The 13,694-nt window shown below is 51.8% G+C and overlaps 1 protein-coding gene across 1 annotated transcript in view; it reads left to right on the top strand.

Annotated features, from left to right (window-relative positions):
- IARS1 (isoleucyl-tRNA synthetase 1) overlaps positions 1 to 13,694 on the top strand; it is a 2,025,584-nt gene that overhangs the window by 1,014,664 nt on the left and 997,226 nt on the right. The window contains exon 19 of the mRNA XM_069643896.1: positions 3,504 to 3,648. Coding sequence (XP_069499997.1) covers positions 3,504 to 3,648 — 145 coding nt within the window. The remainder of the gene's footprint in view (positions 1 to 3,503; positions 3,649 to 13,694) is intronic.

Below are 13,694 nucleotides of genomic sequence, written 5' to 3' on the forward strand. Positions count from 1 at the left end.
ATCCGATCGATGCAACCCGGAGATTATTTGTCGTCGCTAGACCTTCAAGACGCATACTTCCATATCCCGATGCGTCGACGGCACAAAAGATTTCTGCGGTTCGTCGTCGGACGATCCCACTATCAGTTCAAGGTCCTCCCGTTCGATATAAAATCGTCCCCCAGGACGTTCACCAAATGTCTGGCTCCAATAGCATCCTGGTTAAGAAAGGAAGGTCACCATGTGTACCCTTATTTGGACGATTGGCTAGTGAGGGGACTGTCTCCAGAAAGGGCACAAGAGAGCCTGGATGCCACCCTGGCCCTCCTGCAACGTTTGGGCTTCGCAGTGAACTTCGACAAGTCCTCGTTAAAGCCTTCAAGGACCTGGGTCTTTTTGGGGGCAGAGTTCCACACAGAGTCGGGACTGGTGAAGCCATCCCTCGAAAGGATTCACAGACTGCAACCAAAGGCATCGGAATGGGAGGTCGACACCAGAGTGTCAGTACGAAGGTACATGTCCCTGCTGGGGACCATGTCGTCCTGCATACCCTTGATAGACAACTGTCGCCTCTTCATGAGGCCTCTTCAGGAATTCTTGGCGGATCGATGGGCACAGAGTCGAGGACACTGGTCGGACAAGTTGACCATCAACGGCCAGCTTGTGCAGGCGCTTCAATGGTGGAGAATCTCCATACATCTAACAAAGGGAATGCCCTTACTGGAGCCTGCGTTCCAGAAGACAGTGGTTACGGATGCTTCTCTAACTGGGTGGGGAGCTCATCTGGACTCCTTACAGGTTCAGGGTCGTTGGTCATCGGAAGAGTCCTCCCTCCACATCAACCTGCTGGAGTTGAGGGCGGTGCGTTGGGCCCTAAAATCCTTTCTGCCGCAGATAAAGGGCTCAGTGGTTAGAATCATGACAGACACCACAACAACCATGTTTTATCTACGGAAGCAGGGAGGAACTCGCTCCAGGAGCCTGTCGACGGAAGCCCAGGAGATCTGGCATTGGGCCCTACAACACGACATACATCTGTTGGCGTTCCACGTACCGGGAGTAAAAAATGTGCAAGCAGACGCTCTCAGCAGAGAGATGAATTGTCTACACGAATGGGAACTGAATGATCAGCAACTGCACCGTGTCTTCGCGGAATGGGGTCATCCGGCCCTCAATCTCTGCGACGAGAGACAACAAGAAATGCTCCCAAGACGCGAGCAGGTGGCCACAACAAGACTTGCTAGAGGACGCGTTCTCCTTCCCGTGGACGGGCAAGTTTCTGTATGCTTTCCCCCCCTTTCCCTCTCATCCGTCGGACTCTGCAATGGATCCACAGATATCCTTGTCGGGTGATCCTGGTGGCCCCGTATTGGGCCAGACAAGTGTGGTTCTCCGATCTACTTCACTTCTCAGCGGCAGAACCAATGAGGTTCCAGAAGATCCCCAACCTTCTGTCTCAGGAGAAAGGGACCGTTTGGCATCACAACCCGACAACCTCAGTCTGACGGCCTGGCTCCTGATTTCACCGAGTTTGGCGCGTTAGCGATTCCAGCAGATTGCCGTCGTATTTTACAAACCGCAAGGGCACCTTCCACGAACACTTCATACACATACAAATGGAAAAGGTTCTGCATATGGTGCGCAGGTCCACCAGGTCTGGTCCCGCGGGCGATCACACCGGAACAACTCCTACCATACTTGTTGCTCCTGGCAAATAACGGGTTATCTGTTTCATCTATAAAGGTGCATCTAGCTGCCATCTCGAGATTTACTCGGAAGAGACATTCCACTCCACTGTTCAGTGACCGCCTAGTTAAACACTTCCTTAAAGGATTGTTTCGAACCTTTCCTCCCAAGAAGAAGTTTCCTCCGAATTGGAGTCTGAACCTGGTCCTGGCAGCCCTGATGAAACCCCCTTTTAAACCAATGTCATCGACATCATTAAAATGTTTGTCTTGGAAATTGGCTTTCCTGGTGGCCATTACTTCTGCTAGTCGCCTGTCGGAAATACAAGCTCTAGTGATCGACCCTCCGTATTTGAGGTTTTTCAGTAATAAAGTCGTGCTGGCCACTAAGCCGCATTTCATACCTAAAGTACCTTCCATGTTCCATAAACACGCGGCTATAGTGTTGCCTACATTCTTTCCAACACCGTCTTCAGTGGCAGAGAAGACTCTCCATACTTTGGACGTGAAAAGAGCTTTGAAATTTATCTCCATCGCACTCAAAGCTTCAGAGACACGAGACAACTCTTCGTAGTTTATGGTCCTGCGGCTAGGGGTAAAGCGATTTCAAAACAAGGACTATCCAGAGGGGTGTCTTCGGCCATTTCTTATCGTCATTCCAAGGCCGGAAAGCCGCTAGACAAGCGTCCAAGGGCCCATTCGACGAGATCTACATCGTCGTTGACGGCTTTGTGGTCCGGAATTCCGCTGGGGGATATCTGCCAGGCGGCTTCCTGGTCGGTACCACATACGTTTACCCGACATTACTGTCTCGCACAGAAACATGCTGAAGATACAAAGATGGGGCGGGCAGTACTACGTCAGCTGTTCCAATAAGGTAAGCCCCAAGTGGGGTTGCATCCTTCGGCAACTATGCTTCAAAGTGTCGTGTCTTTTACAGTTAACATGCTGTAATGTGTTGCAATAGTAAGTGGGCACTGTGCTTGTTGTGATGTTGGTTTGCATACACGCCTCCAATGTTGGGGGATACTGCTATACAATCGATTCTAAGCATGTGAATCCATGAAAGATCCAATGCTGGAGAAGGGAATAGTTTCTTACCTGTAACTCCATTTCTCCAGCATTGGTATCTTTCATGGATTACATGCACCCGCCGGCCTCCCCTGAGCATGCAAACCAGAGATCCCCCCCATACTACTTTGGGGGCTGAAATCTGAGGGAGCCACGGGGGCAGAGCTATATATACCCCTACGTCCTAGTGGCGCCGGCGTGCAGCGGCCCAAAATGATGTAGATAGGACACAAAAGTGTCGGAATTTTTCCTATGGAAAATGTCTATATAATTTACCGAGGATTCCTAGCCTGACGACGGGGAATATTCTAAGCATGTGAATCCATGAAAGATACCAATGCTGGAGAAATGGAGTTACAGGTAAGAAACTATTCCCTTGCTTGACAATCCCTTGTGTATGTTAACTGTACTTTAGACCAAGGCCGATCTACTTTGTCTAAGTATTATTTCTGATCCTAATTTCCAATTGAGATGTGGTTAGATTGTTGCGTTAAGTAAGTATTTCATAGGGAAAGCCATTCAGTTTTTCTCCTGTGCCTACAATGTCATGCAAAATAATAAAATCGAAATCCATATAAGGCATTTGAAAGATCCGGCTGTCAGTGGCCAAATAGCATTTTTTGGATTTCTTTTATGCACCTAAATATTTTTATGTTCAAATTAATCTATTGCTTTTCTTTAAATGTATATTAAGACGAAGTAGAGTTTAAAATCGTTTACATAAACCTTTTAAGTGGTTTCATTGTTTGCTATACTTTATTTTTGTAGATTGTACCTCATTAATTCTCCTGTAGTAAGAGCAGAAAATCTGCGCTTTAAGGAAGAAGGTGTAAGAGACGTATTGAAGGATGTTTTCCTACCCTGGTACAATGCATACCGCTTTCTTATGCAAAATATTCTGCGGCTGCACAAGGTACGTCAATCCAAAATATTTAATCCGCAGTTAATGCAGACCACTAGAGTGATTTCTCGGTTGAGAAGTTTATTTCATATGCTGGTTATGATAAGTTAGAATCGATTCCTTCCTCTCATGTATTCCTTTTATTTGATGTTCTATCTCCAGCGCAACTGATCTTCGGAAACCTTTCCGCCACCATGGGGTGCGGCGGGGGTCCTACGTCTACTCCGCTTGACACTGCTACATGTACTGCGCCGGATGTGATGTCTGGGGCAGTATATATGGAGGTACTGCACCCTAAAACCTCTATTCCTGGTTTTGCTATTTTAAACCCTCAAGCTTAAAGTCCTGCACGGATTTCTGACGACATGTCAGTCTCCACCCCCGCAACCACCCCAGATTCTGTATTTGTTTGGGGGAGAAAAAAGACCCCCTTGGGCTGCATGCAGGTCTTGGGCAGAGGTCTCAGAGCGGAGGTTGGAAGACTGCTAAATGTCCCACCCACCAGTCAGTTCCTCTAGGCACAACTCTTCGACTTCATCCAAGAAGATGAGTCACTGCTTCACAGATTCCGCGGAAACAGCTGTGCAGGTCCAATTTCCCACCCAGTCCTCCACCCTGGAGGAATGGGATGCTTTTCGGCTAAAGATGCTTGACATCTTCACCAAGGCACCGGTGAATGTGTCTTTGGCGACAGTGCCGTCAGCGTGGTCAGGACCCACCAAGCTTGGCTCAGCTGGCAGGGATTTGCAAGGTACCGTGACCACATTATTAAAGGCTCCTACAGATGGAGACGAGTCTCTGCCGACACAATCCGTGCTTGGGCATTGACTACTGCTGCTGATGCATTAACTCCTCTGGACTATGCTCTGCTTTCAATTGTGGAATTTCTGTCAAAGATGGGAGATTTTGACAAGAGCGATCCTTTCCACTTTTGGAAGGAAGCCCAGTGCCTAACAAGGAGTTCTATGATAAGGACGGTGGGCTGTTGGACCTTGCTTCCGACTTGCAGGGGGCTAGAGATTTAGACATGCTGGGTAGTTGCCTACTGGCTAAGGTTGCTACAGACATTAGACTTTTTGTCCTCTTCCAGAGTGAAAGTTCACTTTGAGCTAACTGACTTTCTGGATGAAAGCATATGAAAGGAGACCTTACTTCCTTTTAACCCAGCAGTAGAGGCTTCAGTACTGGAAGCTTGGGAAATGCCTGCCTCTGTCCCTGCAGATGACTGTGACCTGGCAAAGAAGCACAAACTGGTGCCCTCTAGCGCCATCTTTTCTCTCCACACGTCTCCCCAGAGAGCTTGATGGTTCATGCTTCAACATCTAGCCTGAAGACATCCACGTTACCTTCTCTGCCCCTGGATCGGGATAGCAAGAGGATAGGACATGTGGGAGAAGGTATTCACCTAGGCTGGTTTTGCCCTAAGAAGTACTTCCTGTGTTTTGGCAAAATTTTCTTTTTGCATCTAGTTAGCCGTCTTCAGGGCTACAGATCCCCCTTCTGGATGAAGAGATTTGATACCCTGATCCCGGATGGTAAGGAAGCCTACTCTTACGTCCCGTCCCCTTCCCTCCATACTGTATGGGTGTCCCTTCCAAGGTATGGGAGACGGAACCTTTTTCACCAAAAAAAACCTTCTTCCCCTTTACATTTAGAGGCGCGTGGGGGTGAGCATGGGCTGCCCTGACTCTGCCGCCACACCTCAGTCCCCTTTTCCGCGTCGACGGGAACTGGCCGAATTCACCAGCGCTCCTGGGCTTGGCTTCGGCCATGTAATTCCACGCGCGGATACTACTTCTCTTTGTCTTTTTTCTGTTTTTTGTCATTCAGGCCTCTGCTTCCGGCCCCCCAGCAGATTCCTCAGGCAATTCCGTACCAGCCTCCTCCACAGCCTCCGGCTCTGGTGCCTGTACCCCAGCCTCCTGCTCCCACTACTCCCCCAACTATGTAGGATCCTCCTGACCCACAGGATACGGATGAGGACCCTGACACGCCCTCCTCAGCCAAAGCCTTCCACGAAAGTCTTGCAAGCCTGGCGCAGGATCTGGGCCTACCTCCACCCGAGGTCGAGCAACCGGCAGAGGGGGTGCTTGCTGAGGTCCTCACGCAACGCCCCTCTGCCAAAACAGGTATTCCTCTGCAGACCAATGTAATCTCCCTGGCCAAAAATGGTTGGCTCGAGCCCCACTCTGTCCAGCCTGTCAATCGACGCCAAGTACAGGCAGATGGAGGGGGATACACTCTTGCTATCGGCCCATCCTCAGCCACACTCCTCGGTGATAGCTGCGGCATCACTATACTCCAAGCCTCAGTCGTCCTCAGCCTCCTCGTTGGCGACGCTGCTAGGCAGGGAGGAGAAGATCTTGGAGGCGTATGGGAAGAAGCTGTATTCCAAAACGTCCTTGTATCTTCGTCGGGCCAACGCTGATGCCATGCTGGCTGCCGCTTACCAAAGGTTATGCGGGAAATTGCGGACTTCCTCCTGGAACTCCCTACATAGGCCAATCACGTTTAAAGGCGGTACTAGTTGAGGCCAAGCTGGTGGCGCAGGACCTCATGGAATCCACTGTGGCCCATAGTGACACCTCTGGCTGTGCCAACTGTATCGCCACGGACATGAGAAGGACAGCCTGGCTCTGTGCAACGAAATTCAACCCGGACATCCAGGAACACATATTAGACCTGCCGTTCGAGGGGTGCTGGGGGGGCTCTTCCACTCCACCACGGACGAGGAGCTGGACAAAAAGAAAAATAGCTCACAAACGGCGAAGTCTTTATCCATCTTGACAAAGACCACGCCCAAATCGTTCACCCAGTCACAGCAGCACTCCGACAAGGGGCGTACGCACAGAGTTCTGCGGCTTCCAGGAATGGAGATCCAGGCAGCCTAACCGATCGCTGTCTCAGAACCGACGCAAGCAACAAAAGGGGGGAGGGGTGGTTAAGGGCTTTTTCCAGTCCCCACGCTCCGCAAAAGCCTCGGAAGGAAAGAAGGCATGACACGTCTCTCCGGGCCCACGTGTCTTCAGTGGGGAGCAGGCTTGCTCTCAATGCACATTTCTGGTGCCACAATTTCACGGACAGGATCCAGTGGTCCGTAGCATCCACGGGGTACCGCCTACCCATCCCAGTATCTCCTCCGTCCTCCTCCACTCCCTCAAGTTGGGACAGCACCTCTTCTGGCGGAGATCCGGTCGTTCGAAAAGAGCCAGCACATGGAAGAAGTCCCAGCGATGCTTGGGATTTTACTCCAGGATTTTCACCATTCAGAAAAAGAACCAGACGGGCCAGAGAGTTGTGCTGGACCTTTCCACCCTCAACCTCTCCTTACATCTACAAAAATGCAAGATGGTTACGCCAGCTTTTATAGCAGAGCCATTGTGCAAGGGAGACTGGATGTGCCCCCTGGATCTGAAGGACGCGTACCTACATGTCCCGATTTGGCAGCCCCATATTTCTTTCCCATGGATCAGGATCATGGGCTCCCATTTCCAATACAAGGTCCTTCCTTTTGGCCTCAACTCAGCCCCCAGGGTCTTTACCAGAAGACTGTCTGCCCTCCTCCGAGCGCAGGGCCTCCACATCTACCCATACCTCGACGACTGGCTCGTCAGGCCTACATCTCTCGCAAGCGGTTCACCACTCTTCCCAGGCCCTTATGAACACACTGCACAATCTGGGCTTTTCGCTCAATCTCAAGAAGTCTCTCCTGCAGCCCACTCAGACTCTGACATTCTTGGGCCTCATCTGGGACACGTGCTCTGAGAAGGTATTTCCGTCAGAGGACAAGATCTCAGCCATCAAGAGGGGCACCACCCACTTCCTCAGCAGAGAGTGGACTTCTGCATGGTGGTACCAGCATCTCCTGGGTCTCTTGGCGGCTGTCCTATTAGCCGTTCCACACACAAGACTGAGGATGACGAATGGGGCGCTCAATCCGAGATGATCAATGTTCCTCCATCTCTCCACCCGGACCTCATATGGTGTCCAGGGACTGCAACCTACGGACGGGCAAGCCCTTCCGGCCTCCCACCCTGCAGGTCATCAACACCACAGACTCCTCGCTCGAGGGCTGGGGAGCCACCATGGATGATCTCTCAGTGCAAGGCACCTGGTCGTGACAGGAGCAGGAATACCACATCAATTGGTCGGAGCTGAACGCCATTGGGCTAGCGCTCGGAGCACTTCTTCCACTTCTCAATCAGCATGTGGGAGTGGGCCCTGCAAAATGACGTCTATCTCATGGCAGTCCACCTTCCGGGGGAATACAACCTGGAGGTGGACAGGCTCAGCAGGTTGGGAGCGGACAATTAAGAGTGGCAGCTAAACAACCTCGTACTTCAGGAGATCTTCAACAGATGGGGTCTCCCCCAGGTGGATCTCTCCACCACATAGCACAACAAGAAGTGCCCTCAGTTTGCCTCCTGGTAAGGCCAGGGCCCTGGCTCCCTGGGAGATGCATTTCAGATTCAGTGGAACGGCTTGACAGCGTACGCCTTCTCTCCCACTCTGCTGATTCACCGAGTGATTTGCAAGATCAAGGGGAGTCACCAGCTCAACATCGTCCTAATAGCTCCATGGTGGCCGGCCATTCCATAGTTCTCGGAGATGCCACGATTCACCTCCTGACGGGCCCAGCACATCTTTTGGTGCAGCAGGGGGGACAGGGTCATCCACCCAGTGCCACAGAAACTAGCCCTCACAGCGTGGTTCCTGAGCAGGTAAAGCTAAATCACCTCAGCCTCCCCCAGGCTAATCTGGAAATCATATAGGGCGCAAAGAGCAAGGCTACCGGGGCCCAGTATAAAAGTAAGTGGACCAGGTTCTGCCACTGGGGAAACTCCAGGGAAGTCGACACCCTGGCATGTACTTTGGACGACATGCTCTCCTTTTCGGCACACCTCGCCCACTCTGGCGTGCAGGTGGACACCTGCCGTATTTACCTTGTGGCCATCGGGGCTTACAGGAATTCAGAGGAGGGGGGTCTTCTCCTCCAATCCTATCGTCAAACATGACGGGGCTTGCAAGGTTCTACCCGCCCATCAGGAGGCCACACCCCGTGCGGGACCTGAATATAGTCTTGGTCGCCCTGGCGCACAAACCGTTTGAGCCAATGGCATCCGCAGACATCAGGCTTTTTCGCAATAAAGACGGCCTTAGTAGTTGGCCTCACCTCGGCTCGCAGAGTCAGCGAAATCCAGGCACTGGTCACCTCAGAACTATATACCACCTTTCACAGGGACAAAGTATTCCTGCGTACACATCCTGCATTTCTGCCTAAGGTGCCGTCAGCGTTCCATTTGAACGAGGAGATAGTCCATCCTATGTTTTTTGCCTATCCTAAGGACGAGGCACAGGGTTCTGCACTGCCCGGATGTCCGGGGTGCCCTGAAATTCTACCTTGACAGGGCCAAGGGCTCCTGCAAATCAGACGCCCTGTTTGTCACTTTCGGAGGTGCAAGACCAGACTATCGGGCCTCCATGGGCTCCATATCCCGCTGGATGGTCTCGGCCATCAAGGAAGCATACGAGGGCCAGCACAAGCCGCTCCCGGCAAACATGCATACCCATGCAGTCAGGGCCAAGGCATCGGCCATGGCATTCCGGCGCCATGTCCATTGGCAAGTCATAAGCAGGCCGGCCACTTGAGCCACTCTCTCGACTTTCTGCAATCATTACTGTTTGGATGCCGGCTCTAGATCTGAGGTGGCTTTCGGACAGGCGGTTCTCAGGAACGTATTTGCTTAAGGAGGGTCTCCTCTCCACCCTGGGGCTACAGTCGGTTGTAATCGCCCATGCAGTATGGAGGAAAGGGGACGGGACTTGAGAGTAATTAAAAGTTGCTCACTGTAGTGACTAACCTACTCTTAGTCCATAGTCCCCTTTCCTCCATACATCCCACCATCCTCGCCCCTAATAATACTGGTGTCATTAGGCAATGTTAAATCTATTGTCGACTCATCAATGGGGGCTGAAGTGTGGCTCTGGAGGGCGGAGTCAGGGCAGCGCATGCTCCCAGCGCCGCACTCCTGCACACCTCTCAATTTAAAGAGGAAGGTTTTTTCTGGTGAAAAAGGTTCTGTTTCCCGTCTCTTGGAAGGCACACCCATACAGTATGGAGGAAAGGGGACTATGGACTAAGGGTATGTTAGTCACTACGGTGAGTAATTTATGATTTCCGCCAGATGCTGCAATTGAGCCATGACACGGCTGAGTGTGTGACGAGGGCAATGGCTGTAAGCATAGTAATTGGAAGACATTCCTGGATGAGTATTTCAGGGCTCGCCCAGGACATATAGGTGTTAGGATGGATTTCTAGAATCTGGCCGGGTGGACCGATTTTTAGATGACACACTAGTTATAGCGAACATGGGAACTCTTAAAAGGTTAGCCAAAATCCAATCAAAGTAGTAATAGAGAGCCGACCAGGCTATTCTCCCAAGGGTTCCATGTAATTTTGCTGATAGTAATTACTTCAAATAAATCGCTTGTGTTTTTTAAAAAATAATGTATTTGGGGTCTACCTGAAACCCACCCTTGCACAGCACTAATACCGCCACCCTAAACCCCTCCCAGCCCCTTTTAACCTCTTAACCAATATCCCCTTTCTAATTTGAAGTGTTTTCAAAGTAAATAGAAGTAAATAACTTTGAAGTAATGACTGTTGTAAAAACCACGGGATACCCGCAGGAGAATGTGAATGGGGTCAGTCATCCATAATGAGTCCACGCAGTGAAGTACACAATAATTCAATTTAGACAGGAATGTACAAAAATACTATATTTATTCTAGGGCCAAAACATACACTGGAAAATGAAATGAGCAGGTGATATCGTACAACACTCAATAAACATATGTACAGTCACCATAGGTATACAGTTAATAGAATAGGGTAAGTAAGCAATGCAGTAAGATGGAACCAAGTCACAGGAATAATGCCCTAGCTTCAGAAGTCCAAATCCCTACCTATGAAGAGTGAGGCCTTGTTACGCTTATGTCCTGTCCCCTTTCTTCCATACTGTATGTGCACTCCCTTCCTAGGGACGGGAGACAGAACCTTTTTCACCAGAAAAAAACCTTCTACTTTAAATTTAGAGGTGCACTGGGGTGCGGCCTTGGGAGCATGTGCTGCCCTGCCCTCAGGCGCCACACCTCAGTCCCTTTTTCCGCATCGACTGGAACGGGCCGAATTCACCAGCGCTCCTGGATTTGGCTTCGGCCATGTAATTCCACGTGCAGATACTTCTTTCGTCTTTTTTTCATTCAGGTACTCAGTCCTCAGGCATCACGCTGCTCCCCGGCGCATGTCGACTTCCAACAGGGTTCAGCAGGTGTCCAGCCTGCGAAGGACTCTTTCCTACGTCAGACCCCCATGCCCTTTGCCTCCGCTGCCTTGTCCCTGACCACGGCTGGCAAGGTTGTACTGCGTGCGACGTGCTTTCTTCGAGGGCTCTGAAGAACAGACTGGCTAGGTGGAGGGAGCTTTATGAGAGGTCGCCTCCGGAGGATCTGAAGGACTTCGTCAAACATCGATCAAGGCCCATGGTAGGGTCGCTATTTTCCAGAGCACCCCACAAGGGAGACTCCTTCCCAAGGACTTGCCCGAGCGGGAGGAACCTCTCAGGTTCTCATACCAGCACGTGTACCAGGCTAATCCAGCTACAGGCCGAGGGGTCAGTAGATCCTCCCGGTGACAGTGCTGAGGTACCGGAAGGTTCTTTGACCGGATGTTCACCCGAGGGCCTGCGCCCTTGCACCAGCAACATGTTAGAGGGGGTGCCTGTATGCAACACTACCGGCAACTCTGCCGAGGGCAATGCGCCTACCAGGTCTCGACTTGAGGTGCAGGCTAGGCCTCATGATCTACACTAAAGAGTCCTGGACGAAGCTGTGCCCAATGAGCCAAGCAACACAATGTTGGCATGTGGAAGGCAGCTCAACAAGATGGCCGCCGCGCCAGAAAATATGGACACCCGTCCGATACCGCACCAAGGAAAGGGCAGGTGGAGGATCAAGTGTCAAGATGGGACTGGTGTCAATCAGGCACGTGGCCTAAAGCCTATCCATCATTTGCGCAGGGCAGGTTCCTGCTGCGTCCATATGGACAGGGCATGCAACTGCTCCTTCAGCTGCCCGCTACCTCGTCAATATCACCTACCACCCCTCCGGCCTGTGAGGACAGGTTCTTTGAAAGGTTCCTCAGGCTCATGAGATCTCCTCAGATGGGGGCCATCCTCAAGGTTGCCATCAGGCACTTGCTCCCTCCGGCCCCGCCGCCCATGGCTCCAGCATCACAGGCCCCAGTGCAGCCCCTGCTGCCTGCTCCAGCCACCCATAGCGCAGGCGGTTCCGTACCGGCCTCCACACCTCAGCCTTCGGCTACCAGCACACCTCCCGCGGCGCCGGACCAACCGGACACCCAGGTGGACATGGCTGAGGAAGAGGACCCCGACACACCATTGTCAGCCACAAACGTCTTGTTGGGCTGTCAGAGTACTTGGGCCTGACTCGAGGTCGAACAACCGGAGGAGGGGGTGCTCGCTGAGGTCCTCATGCTATGCCCCTCGGCCTGAACGGGGATCCCGATGCAGAAGGACATAGTCGCCTCGGCCAAAAAGAGGTGGCTGAAGCCGCACTCTGTCCAGCCGGTCAGTCGGCGCCTGTACAGGCAAATGGAGGGGGATACACACTTGCTGTTGGCCTATCCTCAGCCAAACTCTTCGGTGATCGCTGCAGCATCACTCTACTCGAAGCCTCAGGAAAAAGCTTTACTCTAACGCTTCGCTGCATCTTTGTCAAGCTAACGCGGATGCTATGCTGGCAGCCTTTAACCAGAGGCGTTGGTGGGAAGTGGGAAATATCAGACTTCCTTCCAGAACTTCTGGTGCAGAGCCAGTTCCTTTCAAGGCAGGACTGGCAGAGGCTAAAATGGTGGAGCAAGACATCATGGAGTGCACCGTTGCCCACATTGACATTTCTGGCTGGGCCATCTGCATAACCACGGACATGAGAAGGACGACCTCACTCTGTGCTACTAAATTTAACCCGGATGTCCAGGAATGCATCTTGGACCTGTGTTTCGAGGGTGGTGACCTCTTTCACTCCACCACGGACGAGGAGCTAGATAGAAAAATAGCTTTCAAACGGCCACGTCTTTGTTTATCCTCACAAAGGCCACGCCCAAAGCGTACACCCAGTCTCTGTTGGACCTATCCATCCTCAAACTATCCCTACCGCTACAGAAATCCAAGATGGTTACGCCAGCGCTCCCAGTGTAGACATTGTGCATGGGAGACTGGATGTGCTCCCTGGATCTGAAGGACGCGCCTACACGTCACAATTTGGCAGCTGCCTCATTCTTTTCTACGCTTCCTAATCATGGGCTACCATTTCCAATACAAGGTGCTTCTCTTCGGCCGCAAATCGGCCCTAGGGTGTTTACTAGGCTTATGAATACAGTGGTGGCCCTCCTCAGAGCCCAATGCCATCACATCTACCCGTACCTCGACGACTGGCTCGTCAGGGCGACATCTCCGGAAGCGGTACACCATGCTCTTACGAGCACACTCTACGACCTGGGCTTTTGGTTCAAACTCAAGAAGTCCCAGCTGCAGCCTATGCAGAGACTGACTTTCCTGGGACTCATCTAGGACACGTGCTCGAGAGTGTTCCCCCTCGGAGGACAAGATCACGGCCATCAAGAGGGCCACTACTCACTTCCTCAGCCGAGAAGTGACATCGGCCTGGTGGTAACAACACCTACTGGGTCGAATGGCATCGGTCCTATTGGCCGTCCCCCACAGGAGACTCAGGATGAGGAGGATACAGCTGCATCATGGAATCAAAAGCGGGGCTATCAGGTGGAGCTGATCAACATTACGCCTTCTCTGATGGGGGGGCGCTGTTGCGCACATCTAAGATGGCCGCCTAGTTCCAGAGCTCCGGCTTCTATAAATCCTTCAAGATACGCATCCTCTCTCAGGGCCGCCCGTGGAACAAACGAAACGTGTCGATCTGTGGCGTAGGACTGTGGGCACATACTGGAAAAAATTTGGGCC

Source organism: Ambystoma mexicanum, chromosome 2p (assembly GCF_040938575.1).
Source record: "Ambystoma mexicanum isolate Mex_15411 chromosome 2p, UKY_AmexF1_1, whole genome shotgun sequence".
NCBI lineage: Eukaryota > Metazoa > Chordata > Amphibia > Caudata > Ambystomatidae > Ambystoma > Ambystoma mexicanum.